The sequence below is a fragment of the Amphiura filiformis genome, chromosome 17, assembly GCF_039555335.1.
Source record: "Amphiura filiformis chromosome 17, Afil_fr2py, whole genome shotgun sequence".
NCBI lineage: Eukaryota > Metazoa > Echinodermata > Ophiuroidea > Amphilepidida > Amphiuridae > Amphiura > Amphiura filiformis.
Window position 1 is genome coordinate 37,027,527 of NC_092644.1, and position 25,078 is coordinate 37,052,604.

At 36.3% G+C, this 25,078-nt stretch overlaps 1 protein-coding gene across 1 annotated transcript in view; it reads left to right on the plus strand.

The window, feature by feature from the left end:
- Window positions 1-25,078, plus strand: part of LOC140137732 (uncharacterized) — a 124,758-nt gene continuing 99,680 nt past the window's right edge. Inside the window, 5 exon segments of the mRNA XM_072159498.1 lie at window positions 1-279; window positions 984-1,094; window positions 2,003-2,104; window positions 3,186-3,242; window positions 12,647-13,105. Of these exon segments, the coding sequence (XP_072015599.1) occupies window positions 120-279; window positions 984-1,094; window positions 2,003-2,104; window positions 3,186-3,242; window positions 12,647-13,105 (889 nt within the window). The 5' untranslated portion in view covers window positions 1-119.

A 25,078-nucleotide genomic window follows, 5' to 3' on the forward strand; every position in this document is an offset into this window, starting at 1 on the left:
CCCCCTCCACCTGAGCCACCAATGGAAGAGAGACCCCCTCCTCTTGAACCACCAATGGAAGAGAGACCCCCTCCTCCTGAACCACCAATGGAAGAGAGCCCCCTCCTCCTGAGCCACCAATGGAAGAGCCTGAAGAGGCAGATGCGGATAGTCCACCACCTCCACCACCACCTTCTGAAGAGGATTTGTTGGAGAAGGAAGATGACACAGATAGTGGGACTTTGAGTGAAGGGGGTAGCACTCCTAAGCATGTGGGTGTATATGATGAATCTGCACAAGGTAAGAAGGACAGGCCCATTTGCAGGGGCAGCTTGTTCATCGGAAATAATGTTTCTTTGAGGGAATTGGCACCAATTTACTACCTATTGGATGATGCATAGAAGGGGATCATATTGCTCAAAAAAGTGTAATCTACTTGATCTTATGTTAAATGCAAGTACGACAAAGAGCTTGATGTCAGTTTCAAAATATACCAAAAGAGGAATGAAACTGGCCTGTTTGTCCACTGAGATTTTGGAATTGGCAGGGGAGAGCATTAAATAGCTCTTGTGGAGCCTTCAAGGAGACCTGTTTAGAGCATTCACAATAAAATGTAAGGAGAGAATGGTCAACAAAGGAGAGCTAAAAATTGCTCTCCTATATTAAATTTTAAGGAGAACAGTAGTGAGCGATTGTTCTCGCTCTCTTCAAAAGGCAGTCCCTCCCTGAAAGTGGAAAGGAAAGACACTCTTCAAGACTCAAAGGCACAATGCAAAAAGACATTGAGAACATGATGTCATACAGAATGAATTCATTCACAGACCACTTCTGTTAATCTTCAATAAATATGATAACTATGGAACTAATCAATCGTAGCATGTTAGGAGTTCCCATACTGTATGTATGAATATACATATATTGTGTTTGTGTATTGTTGCATGTGTTCATGTAGTTTGTGTGTTTGTGATCATGTTGTTTTATGTGTTGTAATCATTAATTGTCAGTGGAGGAGAGTGCTAGTGGTGAAGGCGCTGATAAAGTCAATATGGATGAAGGTGCTACGGAACCACAGGTATTGCCCAGCACTGATGACCAGTCAGGTCAGAATGTTGAAGGTAGGTTTAGTGTGAATTTGACTGTACATGTAATAAGGTTTTACCAAACAAGTTTACTCTTACTGAATAAAAATAGGCTTATATTCGCCACCAAAGTGTATTTAACACTGTCATAATGGGATCAAGCACCTTTAATAAGGATAGTACATCATTTGTGCCGATCATTTTGATCATGGTTCAGGACTCAAAAGCTTGATCCAGTTGACATAGTGATAATCGGATTACACATTTTAATGTCTACAGACCAAAATTCGCTGCTGTAGTGCATGTTAGTAACCATTGGATACCGGTTCAAGCCTGTGCCCATACACCTGTTCCGAATTATGATATGCCATAGGCTTTGTGTTGTGATCATTTCGATCAGTGGTTCTTAACTAAGAAAGCATGAGCCAGTTGACTTAGCAACGCTGATATTCTAACATGCACTACACCAGCGAATAAGGGCCAAATATTGAGCTACACTGTATTCCATTTGAAATCATACATGGAAGATTAAGGTCATGTCTTCCATAGGGGGTGTATGGATTACAACGGGAATAACCATTGAACATGGGAGGTTATTCGCCATCATAAGGAATGCATCTTGCCTTAGTTGCTGGTTCACACTTCGGTTGCACCCCATTTACTGTGTTGTTCACATTTTGTTCATGGTTCCAAACCCAGAAAGCTTGAACCTGTTGATCGGGAAATAGATTTTCACATTACACTATGATTGGCGAATATACATGTACAAAATACATGCACCAATTGATAGCAGACCCATTTGAGTGAAAGTTATAGAATCGGTAATGAATTGGCTAGTGAAAATGCTACGACTATACGAGTATAATAAGGTATTGATTTTGTATGTCTGAAGCGTTTTGTGTACTGTCTCATGTTTGTTTGTTATGTGTTGTGATCATTGTCAGAAGACAAGACTACTCCTGAGGAAAGCGACAATAAAATCAATATGGAGGAAGGTTCTATGGAACCACAGATGGTTGATGATCATTTTGGTCAAACTGCTGAAGGTAGGTTTAGTGCCCTGTATTGCTTCAGGTTTCCCTTTAGTCATGGCCAGTATTTAGTGAGATGTTTTTTGTTGGCGCATAATTTTTCGGTAGTGACAAATGCTGCATTTTAATTTTCTCTTCCAAATTTTTTTTTGTTCTCAGCTGTGATTATCTGCTGCAATGATTACATTTGCTTGGTTCTTCTTGAAGGTTTAGACAGAAAAAAACTGAAAACCTAAATGCAACATGCATCTTTTTGTATTTTTAATCAAATTACTTAATTTTTTTTTGTGGTCAAATCTGTAGGTTAAATATATGAATATTGATGGTTTAGAGGAAAAGTATAGATTGATTTTCATAGGATATTTAGTGATTTTATAAACAAACTGTATGAGAACAAAAATCGTCATCATTTTTGTGCTTGACATTATTGAATTTTTTCTGGACAAATTATAAATATAATTGTGTTTAATTGTGGTCTACTGGAAGCAATCTTTATTTTTAGCCTTATCATTGATTTTTGCCACAACAGAAAAAAAACTGGCAAAATTATATAACATTTGGAAATATAAACATTTACCTAAAGTTATAGTTCCTTGTTTGTTTGTTTTTGTCAGTTCTAAATTTCTTGATCTGCTTAGCACTACCATAAGGACTTTCAACCATGCTGTACTCCGAGAAAAAGTGGTTTTCAGTTTTACAGTTTTTTTTTTTTGGGGTATAGCGTTTTTTAGTGATTGCCACTGTCAAAAGGTCCTATCTAGTAGGGCTAGATCTGTATAGTTTAATCAGGAATATAGCAGCTTACACTGTCAGGTTTTCCCTTTGTTGACATATTTAATATGGACTCAATATTGTTATAAATTGTCTCTGTTGTAAATAAAGATCATATCAATCATGGAACTAAGGGAAATTTGAATTGGGTAGTAGAAGAGCTGTAGGCCTAGAGTAGTGTCAAAGTTGAAAAATGGGGTATCACTATCACTCCAGTATAGAATTGCTGGAGTACCCAAAGGTATTGATGGTATATGTGTTGTCTACTTGTTTTGTCTCATGTTTGTGATCATGTGTTTTATGTGTTTGTGATCATTGTCTGTAGAAGAAAATCCTCCTGAAGAAAGTGATGGCAAAATCTTGAGTCTTCAGTCTGAAGAAGGTAGGTGTAATGTAGGCTTGTCTATTTTTATTTTTTTTAGGTTTTACTCAGAAAACCTATATGATAGTTCCTAAAATTGACAGAGATGATAATGGGTGGCAGGTTTCCCCTTGTACGAGTATATTGAAATCAAGTTTAGTATTTTTGTGATTATGTTTCTAACATAGAAAATAAGGGTCACAACTCAGAGGTTGTAGATGAGGAAACTAAGGAGCAGGTTATAGAGGAGCCAATTGGTTTAAGCGAGGTCAAAGTTGAAGAATCGGCTATCAGTTGGCCTGAGGAAAATACAAAAGTACAAGAAGGTATTGATGGTGTGTGGGTACATGGGTACAATATGGTTGCACATCATATATAAAGGGTATTACAATATAGGCCAACACCTTGCTAAGCCTAATTGGTTGATATTACTGTATATATGGGTGCATGTGGGATAGTTGGTGTATATATTTAAAGCCCAAAGGTTAACCATAGATTTTGGGTTAACCTAAATCAGACACCTCAATAAACAAGCACGCTCGGCAGGAACCACACACACAAATCAGCATACAGCGATCTTTGGTCCCAGTTTCACAAAAGCTCTAAAGTGAAGATGAGTACCAAAGAATTCCATCTATCTACAAGCATATAATATTCCTGACAAGTGTGTAGCAAGGTGACAAAAAATTGGCACCTAAGTTATGATCCCGTAAAGCGGAGTGAGCAAAAAAAGTGCGAAAGTGCAACCTCACTTCTGAAACACTTGTGTGCAACATTATCATATATTCATGATATTGTATGGAAAGAATTTTGACAAGAATTTTAGTAAGGGCAAGATACTGATGAAAACCCATATCTCTAATAGAGCTGCATTTGTGAAACTGGATTACCTGTTTGCACCTGCTTTGTAGCTGGCACAAGTATGTATAAGATGTATGTCACTTGTAGAACAGAAAATGGATATGTTCAAAGGTGAGAAGATTGATGTGGAAGTCATAATGTTGACATGCTGCAACCAATCTTGAAGGCCTACAACACATGTTTGAAAACAAGTTCACCAAAATTACGTTGGGATCAAATTCAACAGATGTTTCACATGTGAAGATAATTTTAAAGATACTCAGAAATTCTAAATTGTGTTCTCTTTATGCTAGTGTACATTGTAAATGCAATATTCTGAATATTATTTTGGAGAAAGTAATAGTAATATTCTGTACAGTTCTAGGTGACATGTTTTATTGATTGATTTAGTAATCTACCAAAAATAAAGAGCCACAAAAGAATTGTGAATTTGTAAATTCAAGAAAATTAATGTTCCAAATCTGGGGTAAGAGTTGACACAGTTTTAAGTTACATTGAATACATATATCAAAGAGAATGTTTGCTCAAGAAAGTTATTCATAAAGGTATTGCCTATGTGTTATTCAGTGCGGCACCAGGAATTTTTTTTTGGGGCATGTGGGGGGAAAAGTGAATTTCAGGGGGCAATCAATGAATTTTGCACAAAATTGCCGCAAAAAGTGGAAATTTACGTTATTTTGGGTTTTTTCCTCAAAAGTGGGGGGGGGGGAAGAAAAATATTTGGGCAAATGCCCCCCTTGCCCCCATAGCACCGCCACTGGTGTTATTTCCTATCAAAAATGTGTAATAAGCCATATAGCCAGTCAGTCATCTTGCTGGCTTTGTAATTTTATGTGTTTATATCTTCTGAGCGGAAAGAATAGAGAGCAAACCAATAATGTGCTAACCCACCCAAGACATAGGTGAACATGATTGCCATTCATGGTAAAACAACCAGAGGGGATTTAAGCTAACCAAATCCAGGCTACGTGCTTGCCGGTATAAATTGTACTTGATCTTACCATGTGCCATGTTATTGTTAGCCAGACCTGTGTGCGAAATGGCCCAATCGTCTCGGCTATCCCTGAAGACGTTTGAGGAAATGAAGCCTGAATAAGGGGTTTGATAATGAAAGTAATCAGCAGACAATCATGTTTTGATTGGAAGATATATATTGTAGAATCTATTATATCTAGTGTTGGAATTCTGAGGAAAAGTGGTGTGTATCTTTTCAGGAAATATAATACACATTGTACATTATACAAATGGAGTAAACGTAGATATTTTGCAGGGTTGTATCTGATATCAGTTGCAATTGTTTTGTAAAACCACCTCTCTCTATCACTATGGACCACAATGGCCTCATCCCAATGACACAGTTCAATAACCTCAATTAAACAATCATAGTGGAAAATTTGACCTCAAGTTGTAGAGTATGAATTTTTGTACCCAAATTTTCAAAGGTCAATCAATGAATGTACAAATGCATTGGGGTTAAAGAACTGTGCCCTGATAGATGAGCATGTTGTGGATCCTAGTGTAATGTTGTTTTTGAAGAAATCTAGGAAAATTTGGTTTTACTTCCTTGAAATATGAGGCGTCTCGCATAATTTGTGGAATATCTGATCAGGGAATAGTGATGTTTATAGAAAGTTGTTTTTGAAAAGGTCTGAAAAAGAATCATTGGTTTTTACTTCCTTTAAATATGAAACATTTTGCATAATTTGTGATCACTATCCGATCAAGAAATATACTTATAGTGATAAAAATATGTATTCAACTATTCATTGTGTGAAATTGGATGTTTTCATATCTGGGATGTGTCAATAAGAGTCGACATGAGTGAATACAATTAAACTGGTTCAAATATGAAAGTGTGATGACACTATTTGAAATATCCAATTCTATGTTACTTTGCCTCCGGATATCCAGCATTTATATGAGAGCAATTTACAATTGAGAATTGAATGAATTCCATGTCCATGTTTTGGTTTTAGAAAAAATGTTGATATTAATATATTAACCAACCCTTTTTATTTAATTGAATGTATTGTGTAGTGTAACAGATGCATACTATTTTTTTTTTTTTTTTAAGGTATAACAAAGGCCGACACATTTAATATCAGAATATTCTATTATAGAAGCAGGAGGTATACAAACACCATGATACAATGAGGAATGCTTATTTTCACTTGGGTGCACAGTGGCGTAGTGTGGGTCATCACATTGGGGGGGCACCACCATGATTGGGGGGCACCAGGTCTGATGGGGGCACAAGCTTTTTGGCTTTTTTTCTAATTTTTGCAATCGATTGGGGGGGGGACATGTGCACCCCACCCCCACACCCCGTGCCCCTATGATGCTACGCCACTGTGGGTGCATTATTTATTATTCCTGGAATATCATTTGAAAATATCATCATCAAGCTTGCATGGTGTGTAAGCTGCAAATTTCTATCCTCTAAGATAGATAAATCTTAATGCGTGTGAATTTACCTCCTAAAGTGAATTCACCTGTAGTGTCAAGAAAATTTTTACAGTATAATTCAGCAAACATCTCAGTTTTGACAAGTTGCCAAAACAATATAGACTTCTGACTTAATTCCAGGGTAAGGTTAGCAATTGCATCTCTATCACAACAAGAATCGACAGGTTTAGCAAGAATTTGAACTGAAATTGGAAAGCTTGCACTATGGACCACAATGGCCTCATCCCAAATGCATAGTTCAATATCCTCAAATAAACAATCACAGTGCAAAATTTGACCTAACATTTCAGGGTATGAGTTTTTGTACCCAAATTTTCAAAGGTCATTCAATGAATGTACAAATGTATTGGGGTTTAAGAACTGTGCCCCTGATAGATGAGCATGTTGTGGATCCTAGTGTTGTAGGCTGCAATGTATAAACTGGCATATTCATTTCAGGTATAGTAAACATGACACATTTTCACACTACAAAATGTTTAATTTATTTGTACACTTTTTATACGAGCACAAAAATGAGAAGCGCACAAAGATGTTATTCTTGTGTTTAGATCAGTGAAAGGTATCTAGAATTACACTACTGATAATAATTGAAATTATTGAAGTACAAATAATTTTCTGTGTGAAAATTGCCATTTTTACAACATGCGTCACCTAAATAAGATATGTTACTCATACATGTACAAGTGAGGAAAGATACAGACAAACTGAGGATCTGGAGAGATGCTTAAGAAGGGCAAAACTGGGTCAAATGTTGTATGGGTGAATGTGTAAGGGTTAGTTTATACTCCAGCCGGCAGTGAGGAGTGCTTGATGTGTTGGCCAATGGACTGGCTTGTACTTTACAAAGCAAGAATGAACATGCAAGCTGATTGGTCAGATGTGAATTGATTATTGCTTGCAACCGGAGTATAGTTTCAACCTGTTTGCGCCATAGCTACAAGGAAGACATGCATATATCTACATCTATAGCAATAATTTGTCAAAGCTGCCTCAAGTAAGAGGAATAGTCATAGCAGTATTAATTCTACACCAGTGGGTTAAAACATTGAAGTATTCCTAAGTGGCAGCTATTTTTTTTGCACATGGATGAGGTATATCAAGGTTTACTAACCATATCATATTTTGTTACATACTAGTACTCACAATCGTTGGGAGACAGTGTTCTCATAACCTACTTATAACAATGATTTGAATCAATGGATACTTCACTATGTATGATGTTATATCTCACTATAATCTGCTCTCTCAAATCAAAGTACAGTATCTGCCTTGTTTAGTATGAGGAGATGCTTTATTTTACTTTGGGATCAGACTGATTGAAAAACATCTGCCTCCTAAGTAGATATAATGGTATCAGTACATTATTTTGTGTAGATCAGTCACCAACAGGTAAAGTCTGTGTGCTTTTGTATGCTGTGAATATCTGAATATTCATGAGGGCTGATAGTTTGATCCTATCATGCCAGCATTGCGTGCCTTTGCGTAACATGATAGACCATAAAAATATGCGGTATAATGTGCGTAGCAGTTTCGTCTCTCACACTTACGGAACGATTGGCCCTCATTAACGGGTGATGCTTAACCTGTTGGTGCTTGGTCTTTAGTCTATAATATTATGTATATCTTTTTATTTGGGAAGGCAAAAATAGGCTATTCCAGTTGAACTGCATACACCCCTTATGGAAGACATGACCTTAATATCCCACACAGGGGGTGCAGATTTCAAATGGAATCAACCAATCAGGGAACTCCATTTGAAATTCACACTCTCTGTATAGCAGATTAAGGTCATGAATGTCTTTCATAGGGGGTGTATGGATTTTATGTGGAATAGCCCAAAATGAGTTTGTGTGGTAAGAGGTAAAGCTAATTATCATTGTTCACTTTAATTTTGTTTGTATATTTTCTTTGTGATGCAAGGGTATTATGTAATTTGTTAAAATTCAATTTTTGTTTCATCGCATACTAATGTTTTTCATTTGTTTTTAGAGGGTATATTTGATAAATTAACCATATTTCTTTTCAGCTCATGTTATTGTTTCAATTTCTATAAGCCTTACTGTTTTTGTATCACTGTCCTTTCTCAGTATTATGTTCATTTTCCTGTTCAATCTATCTGTAATTTGCACCTGTTTCAATATCTATCGTTTGTGTTGTTTGCTGAACTTTAAATTTTATATTGTTGAACTGGTTTTGAACTATGGCAGTTAGGATTGATTGGCAAGTTGATCTTATGGCAGAATTCAGTTGAAAAAATATGAACCCGAAAAGTTGTCATGGATTGGAAAAGATAAACAAACAAACAATGACTTTGAACTGTGTGTGGAGTTGACTTGGAATGATTATGATGAATTGGTACTTTGGCCGGCAGTTTAAATTAGGAATCCCATATAAAATTGCTTCATCTTACAGCATAAATCAGTTGAAAAATAATGAACTTCATACTTGTGGTAATAAGCTTAAACAAACAGAAAATATTGGACTTTGTGCCGTAATTCTGGCCATGCTGGTTTGGTCTACATTTTGTGTCTAGCTGACTGTCATACCAGCTTGATAAATTTAATTCCCATTGGTGCGTATTGTTAGACATGTATCACCAGACTATAGGCGGTCTCCATGATGAGTCAGAATCTCAATCTTGCAGCTTAAGTTCCATACAGAACACAATAAAGAGAAATGTGCACTCTATGAATGATATTATGTCTTTATCCCTTAAGATTCTAAATTACCACTTCGGTCAATTTTTTATGTGTCTGTGGTTTTCGGAATGAATGAATGAATGAATGAACTTTTTTGTTCAGAGTGTAGACTCTCATTTGCTTTACATGTATAGCAGATGTACACGTAGCATTTAATGACCTCTCCTACACACGTGGGTTAAACTTGGAGTGTCTGAGATTTTGAATGAATGAATGGATGAATGACTTAATGAACTCAATGTGGTAGACAATTTTCCAATCTGTGCTAGATATAGTAGGATATTTGTATCCAAAAAGGTTCTCAAGTAAATGTTTGAACTTGGTGTACATGTAGAAGAGTGGAGAAAGTTCTTGGCTTATGCTATCTACAGTAGATAGCTGGCAATCCCTCTCAAATTTGTTAGCTTTTTTATTGCAGTTTGAGAAAGTGATGAATGATATGAATGAATGATATTCAGATTGAAAGTAAACTGGCATGATGTTGAAACTTACAGTGGATAGTAGTCTGCCTCCTAAGTATTTGTGGCTTTTAGAAAAGTGAATAATGTTCAGACTGCAGACAATTGCGCTATCTGTGGTAGATAGCTGAACCCTCACAGATTGAATATGATCATGACATCCACATGTTTGTGTTTTTTGAATGATAAACAAAATGTGTTATGTGGAGTGAGGGTATAATGCTAGCTACAGTAGATAGCTGGCAACAGCTCTTGAATTTGTTAGTATAAATTTGTGGCTTTTGGAAAAAATGAATAATGTTCATGCTGCAGACAATTGTGCTATCTGTGGTAGATAGCTGAACCCTCACAGATTGAATTTGATCATGACATCCACATGTCTGTGGTTTTTGGAATGATAAAAAAAAAAGTGTTCTGTGGAGTGAAGGTGGGGGTGCGACACCCCCCCCCCCTCAAAAACAATCCCAAAAGTCCCCTTTACGAGTGTAGCGAGAGAAAAAATAGAGGTTTTTTGTGCCTTTTTGGTCCAAAAATGTCCAAATCTGCCCCCAGTCCAAAAAGGACCAAATTTTGAAAAAAAGTCCACTTTTTCAAAATCAGCACCCCCAAAATAAATCCTGGCTACGGGCCTGGGTGGGGGGGTATATGCTACCTACAGTAGATAGCTGGCAACAGCTCTCAAATTTGTTAGTATAAATTTGTGGCTTTTGGAAAAATGAACAATGTTCAGACTAGACAATTGTGTATTACATGTATCTGTGGTAGATAGCTGAACCCTCACAGATTGAATATGATCATGACATCCACATGTCTGTGGTTTTTGGAATGATAAATAAATGATGTGTTTTGTGGAGTGAGGGCATACAATTAATTGCTATCTGTGGTAGATAACAAGCTAATGACTGTACTCTGTGGTCAAATTCTCTAGTTTGTATTTTGGAATAAATTATTGAAGTGTGTTGTGAATGCAAACACTGATATTTGCTATCTTCAGTAGAAAGCAGACCATATTTTGATTCCCACATTGTGTTTGTAGGCACAAATGAATGCGCATTGTGCTCTGTGTATAGTCACAGAGGTGTAATTCTTCAAGATTTTTCCTGATTTCAGGATTATTTGTGACCACCAAATTTGTGCAATTGTATTGATTTCCAGCCCGTTTCTAGGGGTATTTTAGCCCAATTGCACAGTGTTTTTCAGGATTTTTTACTACTGCCCCGTTATATCACAAGCTTTGAATCACACCCCTATTTCATGATTCTGCAGACTGTGAAGTACAAATTACAGTTGTATATGCTATCTTCAGTAGATAACAATTACTAGGCTATTTCTGTGATGTCACTCAAATATGCTTGACGCATGCAGATTTCAGGACACATTGGGTCTTTAACCCCAATGTATGTGTATGTTTACAGAATGACCTGCACATTTGTAGGGTACAAAAACTCATACCCTACAACTTGAGGTCAAATTTATGAGCCATGTTGTTGGATGAATGTCAATGAACTTTGCAATAGGAAATGAGGTCATTTTTGGCTCATAATCTGTGTCGTCTGCAAACACTGTCGTCTGCTTGATGAGTAACTTAATGGGAAGGTGATGACATAGGTTGATGGACTTTGCTGTATGCTGAATATAAACACTTCAATTACTGTGAAACATCTTTAAGTCTACAAGCATATTTATGACAGATTTTTCAAACGGTTTGGCTTTGCAAAAAGTGTTGTTGATAATTGGGTCTACTTCGTAGAAAGCTTAAATTAACAAGACCGGAGGCGTGGGAGTGTAAAATAAATAAACCGACTGGCTTGTTAATTGAATTTAATCGTTTCTAATTCCAGCTAAGATGACACAAAAGATATGACAAATATAAAAATGCTACATGTACAATTCAAATTGAATGTTTCAAATTTTGATCAGTTTTATGATTAGATTTTTCTTGATATTCAGTATAGCAGATTTTGTCTAGATGCTACATAAAAGACATGTCTTTGATTTTGGTTATTAATTTTTCAAGCTGGAAGTTTTATCTGTGTAGTCAATTTGAGGAGTTTGATATCTTACTTTGTCCTGTCTCTTTTCAACCTAAAATGTCAGTAATATCTGTTATTTTGGTTGCTGTTGTAGAATAATATAGTTTGATTGCGTTAGATTTGATTCAAGTCTTGAAACGAAAGGAGTTGTCGCATCATGTTATATTAATGTCCTTAAGATTTCAGACAGTCTAACAGTGTGTAAATATGCTGACAATTGCCCCCCACTTTATATCTATTGAGAGTCTGACCTGAGCGATATGACTATGTAATTCACTGGCACGCACGTGTGACTAATTTACTGTGTGATGTCCGGCCATCTGTCCAGTGTCCACTTTGAATATGAGGAAGTATCTAGAAAAGGGCATCCCCATGACATCATCCTACAAGCTGTCTTTAGCAAGAGGATTTCCATTGATGCATACTTTCACCGTTCAGTCATTGTTTATAAAGGCAGATATGAATCCATTAGGCCGTTATGTCATGTGATATGACAACTGGTTGCTCACGGTGTGAAGGGTATAAAAGCCTCAAGTAGGCCATCTGTGTGTTTTAGTTTATATTGCAAAGTCGACCATAACACAGCTTTGAGTAACTATCCCAGGAGGATTCTTATATGTTATGGAATAGATTTTCAGATTTCAAGAAAACACTTAGAGTCAGGTATGGATTTTCAGATTTAAGCATGTCTATTTTGTCTGTTTTAGATGTTTGATTTGAAATGTCTTTTTAAAATTCATTTGCTGTCATCAATGTTTGTAACCTGTGTTTGTGTTTGTTGATACTTATAATTTCTTTCATACTCACATCTTTTACATAGATCATTTGATTGTTTTTATCATGTTTTTTTTCCTGTGATTAACAGCATGTCTGATTTGTACAAATTTTTATGCTTAATTTTTTTCAAGAACACATCCCAAGCCCAGAAACCAAGGAAAGCGAAGAAGTAAACGGTAAAGAACCAATATCTGCAGAGGCCTTTTTTGATGAGGCTTTTTCTTCGGAGACACCGGAAGACATAACCGACGAACCCGAAGTCCAAGAGGACAGACCTCCACCCATAGAGGAAGAGGAAATAGCACAAACTGTAAAATCAGATTCTAGTCCATCTGCTGAAAATTTTGATTGGCCCAGTGAAACAGCAGCTGAAAAATCAGGCAGTGAAACACAATCACCCACAACAGAAGAACCTGCTGTCACAGAACCTGAACCTGAAAAAGAACCCGAACCTGAACCTGAACCTGAACAAGAACCCGAACAGATTCCAGAACCTGAAAAAGAACCCGAACAGGCTCCAGAACCTGAAAAAGAACCAGAACAGGCTCCAGAACCTGAAAAAGAACCTGAAAAAGAACCAGAAAAGCCAGGTAAAGAAAATGATCTTATCCATTTTCATGGCTTTGTATACCTTTTGTCACCTGACATCCGCTATCCACTGTATGCTTTATGGCATCCCACCATAAATACCTGCATCGCATAAATGCTTTGAAAATATCCACTCCTCACTGTTCCACCTGCATACCTGAATGTAGATAGCCTTGTTAATATTGTGTGATCATGCAGTTTGAATAATTTGTAGATAGATAGTGACATGTTCAATATAATATTCCATGTCATGCATTTTAAAGTTCTCCTTCGCTGCATGCTATCCTATTTGTGCATCTTAGATTTTATGATCTGTGAATGCCACTGCTTTGTGTATGCTTGGGTTCACCAGCTTCCTTTGCTTTGCATTTTAAAACCCAATTCACCGCACCCCAGTTAAAAAAAATCACTGTTTCTAGTGTTTGATTATGTTATGATGTACAGTTACAGTAGAATATTCTTTTGATACCTTTGTCTGGTTCACATGCAATGATGCTTGCTGTACCTTAAATATTTAGGTCATTAGACATATTCACACAATGGATAGCATTAATACCAGTAGGTTTCAGACTTCTTAAAAACCAGATTAGTGGGGGATATGGCGGGGGGAGGGGGGTAGTCTACCAGGCCTGATTCCACAAGAGTCAGACTGAATTCTTAGGACTATGTACCAAATTTGACTTCAATTCACCTTTTCGGTCAATCCCATAATCCTCTGTGCATGGACTCCTGATATCATTATTGATGTCACACCGATGGGCACATGTACAGTACATGCAGTTAGCGAACAATGTTACTGAGCATTTCAAAGCCGTGCAGTGCACAGTAATGATGGGTGCATCGGTGTGACGACATCAGTGGTCATAACGAAACAAGTTGCGGGGACTATTTGCCACTCTGGCTCAAAACCATCATAGCAAGGTCTTTTCCCCACAAATCGTACAGACTGCAAGACTGCAATGGTTCAGAACTTTTGACAGGATGTGAACATGAATTGATGAACTAGAATCATTGCCATGGTCCAAAGAGACACCTCCTTATCGTGAACGTATTCACCCATGTAGTAGATGCCTTCTTCGCTTGCTGTGTTCTTTGCTGTGTAAACACCACTGTATTCTATTTGTTTTGTATTAACAATAACAACTAACCATTGCTAACCCAAAATACTTTCATTTTACTGTAGTTAGTCACCCCGATGCACATGGCTACCCATTGACATTGAGTATTCAACAGTTGTCCCTTATAGTTCTTTATATCTTTTGAGTGGGTAACTTTTGAATGCTTAGGAAATATTTTGACAGCAAGTTCTATATAATTATGTGATGTGATTTGATTCATTTAAACCAAAGTTAAAACTTTTGAAAAATGAGATGTTATCAAATTTCTAACTTGCTCAGTGCCTATACGCTACTGCTGTTGAAATCCCCACAGCCCTGGCATAAATAGGCTATAGGTCTACCTGGTAACTGTTTTTGCTCCTTTTTGCTCATATCTCAATTTCAATATTGGTGATTTTGATGGGGGGGGGCAGCTTGAATTGTCAAAATGTGGCTGAAAAGAACAAAAAATGGGTCATTTTGCTGAAGTGCATTCACACGCATGCTTACAACTTTTATATCAGTGGCGGGGGGGGCATGTACCCCTGCCGCCCCCTGGATTGACACCCATGCATATATGTTAGGGATAGGCATTAACACTATACAGGAAAGGTTTCTTGGAATAGTTTATGAAATAAGAAAGCGTTACTAAAAATAGACCTATGCAAAGTATTTTGTACGAAGATCACTCATTATTATTAGCTCAATTAGCCGAAATAAGAATACGCACTATTTAATCATAATAAACTGTGATTGTCGTCAAATGTTGTTCTGATCATAGGCCTATTTCTATGTCAATTTCAGAGTAGAACCCGGGCAAGGCTGCAAAACAGCCACTCGAGCCTGCCAGAGCTTTTAATGTAATTGGTTATTGCAAGGAATGGTGTGTCACTTCCCAGTTCTAGACCAGTGCTACTTCAGAGTTAACATTTAATTTTGTCTTTATTAGATTGCGAACAGCAACAGCATTTGCCTTTCGTCAGATGTAAATCAGTTCCAAAAATGTCAAATTCTGAATGTCATAGAATTTGAGGGTTTCCCTCAGCATGCTCAGTGTGAGTAAATGAATAACAATTCTCAGACATATGTGGTATTTAAAGAGTCATAAATGGCAGGCAGAGTTTGATAAAGTGATATTTATACACTTGACTAAACATGCACTTTGATACCAGTAATACCACTATAGGCATGATCACACGGGAGCTTACCTCCGTGTTACCGTAACACGGAGGTAGTGCAAGGTCATGACTTAACACGGATACTTGTCCACACGGTCCTTCCTCGTGGTCTTTAACTCTAAGCACTCCGTGTTAGCTGCACGGCTCGGTCTTTGCTTCGTGGTAAATATAGGAATTTCCTGGAAGTTATAGGGTCGTTTGCTATACTGCAAGTACACTGTAAAAGCCGATGGCTCTTAGTTTCAGGGCAATTATGTCCTACACGTGTTTTTTAGCTGTTATTTTCTTCTCCACTCAATTTCTTTATCTTTCAGCTCTTCCGTTTCTTCTTTTGACCAGTTTAATGGGTTTTTTTTCTTTCTTTTTTTTTTTCTTTTTGTGGTGCTTCTTTCATCATTTTCATTCTCGGTGAGAAACGGAGATAAATTATTGTGAATTTATTGCTAAAGAAATTTAAAATACTGCGAACCTGTAAGTGTTGTATCCATAAAGGTCACGCTTACCCCGAATCTTGTTCATACAGTGGCGCTTACACGGAACGATCGCCCGTGTTAGCGGCGCTACCACAGAGATTTCTCTGAGGTAAATCTTCCGTGTTAAGCTTCGAGGTAGTTAACATGATACTTGTTCAGACGGGCGCTAACACGAAGCTACCTCAGTTTTAGCTTAACACGAACTTACCCCTAAGCCCGTCTGAACACGGCTTATACCATGTACTCTGTACATCATTGATCATATGGCAAGTTGACATATGTTTTGTCAAAAGTCTTGGCCAAGGTTACTTTCTTTTAAAATATTATTTCTATTAATATATTGGTCATAATTTATTTAGAAATTTTTAAAGCAATGTAGACGCTACACATTGTTAATGTTAAAAAAACAAACAAAAAGTGTCTTGAGGTCTCTGTTGTGATTTTGGTTGCATATAGGTTTTAAAAATGTGACAACCGAGAAAGGGACACTGACTTTTAAAGGTGGTATGGGTATGTGCAGTGGTTACGACCCAAAATTTGCACCCTCTGACAGTTCACAAGACCAGTTGGAGCATGATTAGGTTCTTTTAAGATCATATGGCAAGTTGACATATGTTTTGTCTTAAAAGACCCCTATTTCAAAGAAAAATGTGGTACTCAAAATGTCAGTTCCCAAGCCAAAATTTAAAAAAAATAGTTTTCAAGATCCAAATTATTTTAAATTTAGGTCTAGAGAACTAATTTGAAAACAAGTTCTGAAGACCACAATTTGGCATCTTGTTCAGTTCACAAGACTCTCAGTTTGGCAAAGTGGGCGTAAATGGGTAGCACAATTCAGTCCCAATTTCGTTTTCATTTCATTCAACTACTTTAAATTCATTTCATAATCTCATTCATGTTAGCTCCACATTATTCTGCGTTGTGCTGCCCCCTATTTTGCCACAATAATTGGCTCACAATTACTATGATTGAAATCACAATGGACCATAATAGCCTCATCCCAATGGCATAGTTCAATAACCTCAATTAAACAATCATAGTGCAAACTTTGACCTCAACTTGCAGAGTAGAGTTTTAGTACCCAAATTTTCAAAGGTCATTCAATGAATGTACAAATGTATTGGGGTTAAAGAACAGTGCCCCTGATAGATGAGCATGTTGTGGATCCTAGTGAATCCAGGAAACTATCGTTTAAAACTTTTGTGAGGTTGAGTTCACTTCAGATAGCCTGTGGCAGTGCATTTTTCGCAAACATATCAAGATGATTGAAACAAATCATGTTTCGCTTATTCAAAACTGATTACATATTTCTAATCATACCAAAAGCAATACAGTAATGATTGTCAATTGCAAGTATTGATTGAACATTAATTGCCCAACCCACATTCAGGTCCTTGCACTTTCCAGTTAAGCAGACGACACAATTTCCAATTAAGCAGACGATACCTCTTTGAAAAGATGCAATAAAAATATTCAAAAAGGCATAATTTCAAATAAAATCAAGTATAAATTGGAATCATTTTAGATAAATTAGTAACAGAATTTTGTTTATTTTCATCAGCAAGCACACAAAAATAGAAAATATTCTAAAGCTAGTGATGGGGTAACCATGGTAACATACTCACATATTAAAGCATCAATAGTGCTAGATGAGTGAAATATTGATGTATATAAAGGGCATGCAAATGTCATTGAGCAAATAGCAATTTTGAGATACATCTTTTTCGGTATTCTCTCACTAGTGTTCTCTGAAACTTGTGATGATTCCTTTGTTTGTTTATGATTACTGACAGTGCGACTGTGAACTATATTTCCCGATATTCTCATTTGAATTAGGTCGCAGTCATTATTGGGGCAAAATTTTGAATTCTAGCCATTCATGCATACAAGAGCACTGTATGGTTACTTTATACCCAGGCATGCCAGGACTGGTGAGAGGATGGGGTCTGCAAATCATGCAAAATCATCCTGTTTCTTTTTTGATTTATAAACATCCTCTTAGTATCCTGCCATCTTTACAATTACATAACCAGCTTTTTTGCCAAATTGTACAGTTGTTGGATTGGCCAAAGTTCATTTGCCAACCAAGTTTTTGTTTTGAAATACAATGTAGGTTGCTCCAAAAATGGCACCTGAGCCCCCCTGGCAACACCACTGTCCCATTGAAGTATGAACCCATTGAAGCTTTCCGGCTCGCATCCAAGTATACCGTACATATATGAAGTTTCCTTCCTTCCTTCCCTTCGTTCTTCCTTCCTCTCTGCAAATGTCACTCAATAATATTGTGATTAGTTGAAAGCATGTCACCCTCACTATGGACCACAATAGCCTCATCCCAACAGCATAGTTCAATAACCTCAATTAAACAGTTATAGTGCACAATTTGACCTCAAGTTGCAGAGTATGAGTTTTTGTACCCAAATTGTCAAAAGGTCATTCAATGAATGTGCAAATGTATTGGGGTTAAACAACTGTGCCCTGATAGATGAGCATGTTTTGGATCCTACATGTAGTGCCTTGTAATGCTATCGCCCATCATTCAAGCAGATGAAATGCCATGATGCTGTATATATAGAAGCAATAATGATGTCACACAAGGAGGATGAGCACATCTTGCTCTGACTCAAGAGTATGCTTGCCTGAATCAGTGTAGTCCAACTACTTAGGACAATGTCTCCCCTTTCTTTGTTTATGGGCTTGATATGCTAAGAAAGGGGAAGAAATGGGTCTGAGTAGTTGGACTACAATGCAAGTTATGTAACAGTAATTTTTTTTTTCTTTTCAAACATTTCCTTTATTTATGGTGTATATTTGGTAAATTACATATAATTTATTGCATGATTGGAATCATGTTGTCAGTACATCATGTACAAAAATGTTGACATGACAATTATAGTATTTTACTTTTGTTATAGTGTACTTTTGTGGTGTTCTCCCCGTCAGTCCGAACCACCGCTAGTCCAAATTTATAGGGTTAGGGTAAGGTTTAGCGTTAGGGTTAGTGTTAGATAAGCTTAAAATTCGGACTAGCGATGGTTCGGACTGACAGGGTTTCGGACTGATGGGGTGTACTGCTTTTGTAGTCTGATAAATTGTCAGGATGAGGGATGACAAAGTCCTGAGCTGGAGTTGTCTTACTTACTAAGGTCAAGTTGTGTGCTACATTTCGTGTGACACATTTTTGTGGGGTAAAGTGAAGGAGAAATTGGGTTAAACTATTTTAAGGTAAGGTTTCATTATTGGAAGCGAGTGATCAATGAAGTCAACATTTATATTCCCATAGAAACAAATAACAACATATAGCTAACTGTGAACACAAAGGCATTCATTTATTTAGCATAGCCATATCCATTTTACACACAACTTGTCAATGAGAATAGAACATAAAACCAGACTGAAAACCAGAATGCACATCTACTACCTTTAAAACCGAGTGCTCAGATATCACCTATCACTCACACACATCACAGATCAAACCTAGTAATTCAGTGAAACTTCACAAATTAGCTCGTAGATGAAAGATGTGCAGCGATAGTAGAAGGAATCGCATACAGCTTTTCCAGAATATAGCCATGCCCCCTCTAGAGAAGCAAGTTATGAAAAGATAACAACAAATGTTTTATTCATAATTAATTTTCTTACAAAAACAAGGATAACAGTGATCACTTTTCAAACCCCCGAAAAATTCAGCAATTTCAATGTTGGTGTATGTTTATAGATAAGCATAATGTCAAGTTTTTCCCATTTCCAACAGAAAAACATTTTAGTAAAAATTCAATAGTTAATTGGATATAATAAAAGCAACATATTTTTTTCACAACAATAATCTGAAAATGTAGTTTAATAGGCAAGAATTTCTTGTACATTTGTGTGGAAGATTTGGATTTCACTTGCAGTAATTTCGCAATTTTTTCATAGGGTGTGAAATCAATCAAAGTAATGGCCCGTTATCTGAGACAACCACAGACAGATTGACATGCATAAATACAAGTAATTTTAACTAAAATAAGCAGGCTGTGCAGTAAAACAAGACAACTGCTGAAAATTATAACCTCGTTTCTAATAGCTTGCAGAAGAAATTAATCATGTTGATGAAGAAATATGTTGTGCTATTATTTTTTATTTTCAAACAAAATTTATATACACATAAGTGCAATTATTAAAGAACAGCACATTTTGGAGCCAGAATATCTTAAGGGATCTAAAATGAGCGTTTATTGCGTTTCGACAGTATTTTTTGTGGGACATGAGAGCACCTCAGACCTATCGAATTGCATCAATGACTTATGCATGTGACGTAGCTAGGCATTATTTGGTACAATGACTTCCACGTGCACACATCCTTTGCGCCGGAACATTTCACGTGTGTGCAACTTCTGTATTTGCGAATCGCATGAGTTCATTTGTAATTGTTGAAGTCCATTTTAGCCTGTTCGATTTTTGAAGGGCAAAATGTAAGTTGTGATTTAATTCTGAATTTCAACAAATTTAAGAAAATCATTGAAATCTGGTTAAGTGAGGACTGAGGAGTAAAAAGTGACGGTTATGAATTTGGTTAATAACTTTGCATCAGTTTATAAGTCAGGTATTGTGAAAAATCTGAACATTTTGATTTAGTAGGCCACAGACGATTGTCCAAAGGTAAATGTTTAGGTAACTGTTTGTTGGATTTGATTTGATTTGATTTGATTTGATTTGATTTGATTTGATTTGATGCAAGGTTATAATTGATAAGTGTTTTTGCTTCCTGGACACAGTGACATAAATACTCGGATGCACCTATCCTGCACACAAACTAATATATCCAATCACACACAATTCCAGGGGATGGTTTACATACTTGCACCTCTCCGAGCACGAGTTGCAAGGCGACGCATAAAAGCAAACATATGAACCCTGGGTTAGATCGCTGACCTGAGAATATTGTTGGTGGAAGCGCCTCCTGGAATAATGCATTGTGGGTCTGGATTGCAGGATATAAGAGGTCAAGATGGCATCGCTGTGGGCACATGAAAAAGTGGGTCAACAACTTGATGCTACTACAACACTGGAAAAGACACAAACACTGCCCCAAGAAAGCAAAACCACAAATTAACACTTTCAGAAAACAAAACTGAAGACTAAGACTTGACTTTGTTCATCACTTTTTCTGCCTGTTTGATTAAACTTGCAGTTGCTCTTGAATTTGATTGCATCATCATGTGAATATTTTTGAATTTTGTAATTAAATTTACACATTTATTAATTCACTTTCAATTTAGCTGGTGCCTGAGCTAGAGCAAATTATGTCAAATATTGTAAAAAAATAAACCCACACTCCTAGGGAAAGGTATTATGTGAGATCGCAAGGGAAATAGCAAAAGCTTTTGTTTTGACCAATTATTTGTAATAAGGTAATAACTGCAATATATATATGGAAATATAAATGTGACCAGTGGCTTCCTTGACTCGTTTCCTATTAGATTAACATATTATGACCTGAAGGCTCCGACCCACCTTAAATTCAGGCAAATTCTGATGATGTAAAAATAAAGTTGAAATATTAAGGGCTGGGGTATGAACGTTTGGACAGTATTTATTGTGGGACATTAGAGCACATCAGACATATCGAATTGCATTCTGAATCGAAGAATGTCATTCTGATATCAAATAATTTTGATTTTTGAAATTCGCAATTTAATACACATTTTGTGGCAAATCATTAAAATTGATATTTTGATATTTAACAGTACTTGAAGTAAACTTTATAAATCTGATGATTTATACTTAAAGTGTATGTAGGTGGGATGAAAAGCCGACGATCAATTGAAAATTTTGACCTTTCAGTATTGAAGATATGGATTTTTTCCACAAAACACCAAAAAAATTATGTCTTTTGGAAAAAAATCCATATCTTCAATATGAAAGGTCAAAATTTTCAATTGACCGTCGGCTTTTCCTCCCTGCTACATACACTTTAAGAATATGTCATTAGATTTATATAATTTACTTCGAGGACTGTATTATATCAAAATTTGCAAAATATCAAATTTTTATAATTTGTCATAAAATTTGTATTATATTGTGATTTTCAAAAAATGAAAATTATTTGATATCAGAAAGACATGCTTCGTATTCAGAATGGATATCAATAACCTTTGCACCTGTGCGCATATGTCATCTGATGATCAATTTGATTGGGATGCACGTATGGTGTGATAAGCGAAGGTTGTGAATGATACTTTGAACCATCAACATCACAACAGATACATGAAACCTATACAACACCTTTAATAGGTCACATGCTTTAACAGTCATTGAAATCTTCCTCACTGGTTACCTTTTAATTGGATTTGATGGGTATCCACTCTATGCTTCTGAATCTAGATTGTGGTGAATGAAGGAAAATGTTAGACTTTTTTTTGGAAAACCTTTGCCCGAACAATATCAGAGATGCCACTCAGTTTCACTCAAAAAACCTGAAACTGATGAGAAAAACCTGAAAAGCTGTGAAATGCAGGCCAAAAAGCTCCAAAATGGGCTGAAAATAAATAAAAATGTGGGAATTTGGACTCACAAAAAACATGGATTCAGGCTAAAACCTGAAAAGTGGCATCACTGCAATATGGAGCTACCTTTTTGCTAAATTGGGTGCTTTGTGAGAAATTATGGCAGAGTTTTTATAATAAAAAGTCTTCTCCAGTGTCCTAAATAACCAGTTTTCTTTTAAAATGTATATTGACATATTTTTGTACCAAAATCTTTTAGGTCAATCTATCTGGACATGCAAGTTAACCTCTCCCCCTGCCCAATTACCTTCCATCCCCTTCCCTCAGTTTTGTCATCTCTGGAACACATTCATGACCCTTATACTATTATTTTGATCTTAGTTGCAATAGTACAGATCAGGGTTCGCGCCAGATCGCGTCTTCGCGTCCATAACACTTTTTTTGAGCGCCGGACGCATTAATTTTGAAATTATCAAACCTTCTGCGTCCGACCGGACGCAATAAATTTCAATGTCAGTCTTCAGAATGCAAGAAAGATCCCAGAAATTCGCCAATTGATCATCAAACTAAATACAGTATTCTCCATTATATGCAAATTATATTATGCAAATTACGTGAGTTCATGGATCTCATACTCCAAAATTAATGCCAGACAACTATGACGTCATAGAAGTAGCAATGTTTATATGGGTGTATAGTTCAGTGGTGAGACCAAAATATTGTGTGTCCTGCCCTGCGTGACAATCTTCCAAAATTATACAAGATTTTCAGGATTTCATAGATTCCTCACATTATTTTAATGCTTCAGCTAGTAAATTTGTGAGTTTCCTCTACTCAAAAATGTAGAACTTCTCTTGATTACTGACGGAAAATTTGTGTTAGAAAGGACACATGAATAATCAGCTTCAGAAGTTAGGGTGCCGAATTTTGAACCACATTCGGCCTGCAACACTGCAATTGCATAACGTTGCCTCTACCGGCGCAGATAGTAAAGTTTGACTGTTTCACATCATCTAGTAAATTCAGTCCTTCCAAATGACAAAATTACCCAGTAATAAGCTTAACAAATGTTACAATTTTCCATGCATGGGTGGCCATGTGGTAATTATTGTCGCAAAATTCTTCAAAACATGATCAGTCACAAAATATCTCCTTGTTTCTTCAATTCTTTATTGTTCGTCTTCAGTACGGTACTCTTAATGTGTTCATATATCACATTACCCAAAAAATTCCGAACAAACTTTGGGACCCCGAAAAAATTACCCCGGACCCCGAAATGTTTGAAATTGGGGGTTGAAGGGGTCCAATGGACCCCGTAAATTTTGACCCAGCGCTAACCCTGGTACAGATCAATCCAGATCAGGAGCATTGTGTAGGAACCTCCATATAGATGGCTGCCGATAGACATCACAGATAACAAACAAAATGAAATTCTATGAATTCATTTCAATTAAATAATAAATAGTCTCAAAGCCAGACCTGTGTTACTCATGCTATGTATCAGCAGATATATGGATCGCGATAAGTGTTGCCAAATATTTCACCTTTTAGGCACCTTATTTTACCCCCACTTTCTAAGTTTGAGTTGGAGAAAAGGGCATTCCACTATTTAAAAGGTGCTAAATTTGACCTGAAATGGTCATTAAACCATAACATACAGTGAGCCAAAACATCTTTACAATAAATTGATCTGCGATATAGCGCAGGTCAATGCCATCAGATGATTAAAACTTTTGCTTACAGTAAACATTGTAATTTAGCAGTGAGAATTTTGGATGTCCAATTAGTTAAGGGCTGGGGTATGAACGTTTGGGCAGTATTTATTGTGGGACATTAGAGCACATCAGACATATCGAATTGCATTCTGAATACGAAGAATGTCCTTCTGATATCAAATAATTTAGATTTTTGAAATTCGCAATTTAATACACATTTTATGGCAAATCATTAAAATTGATATTTTTGATATTTAACAGTACTAAAGTAAGCGTTATAAATCTGATGCTTTATACTTAAAGTGTATGTAGGTGGGATGAAAAGCCGACGATCAATTGAAAATTTTGACCTTTCGTATTGAATATATGGATTTTTTTTCCAAAAACACACACATAAAAAACGTCTTTTTGGGGAAAAAATCCATATCTTCAATATGAAAGGTCAAAATTTTCAATTGACCGTCGGCTTTTCCTCCCAGCTACATACACTTTAAGAATATATCATTAGATTTATATAATTTACTTGAGGACTGTTATATATCAAAATTTGAAAAATATCAAATTTTTATAATTTGTCATAAAATTTTATTATATTGTGATTTTCAAAAATGAAAATTATTTGATATCAGAAAGACATGCTTCAGTATTCAGAATGCAATTCGATAGGTCTGAGGTGCTCTCATGTTCCACAAAAAATACTGTCGAAACGCTATAAACGCTCATTCTAGATCCCTTAATGCTTGCAGCAGAAATGACCACAGTTACATTTTCTGACCGCATCTCGCATGACGCACCAGTCAACCAAATAATAAATCCTGCAAATTTTGTAGTAAACATAACAATAAATTTTACACTTACTATACTAGTACACAACACTTTGTCTCTTAATGATTAAAAGTTATTCAATTTCAGTCCGTTATTACTGCGGTTATTTTCCATGGGGAAATCCAGTTAAAGCGTTCCATTCAGGGAATAATTGGTCATTAAAGGGATTGATTGGGATCACCCACAAGAGTATCAACAA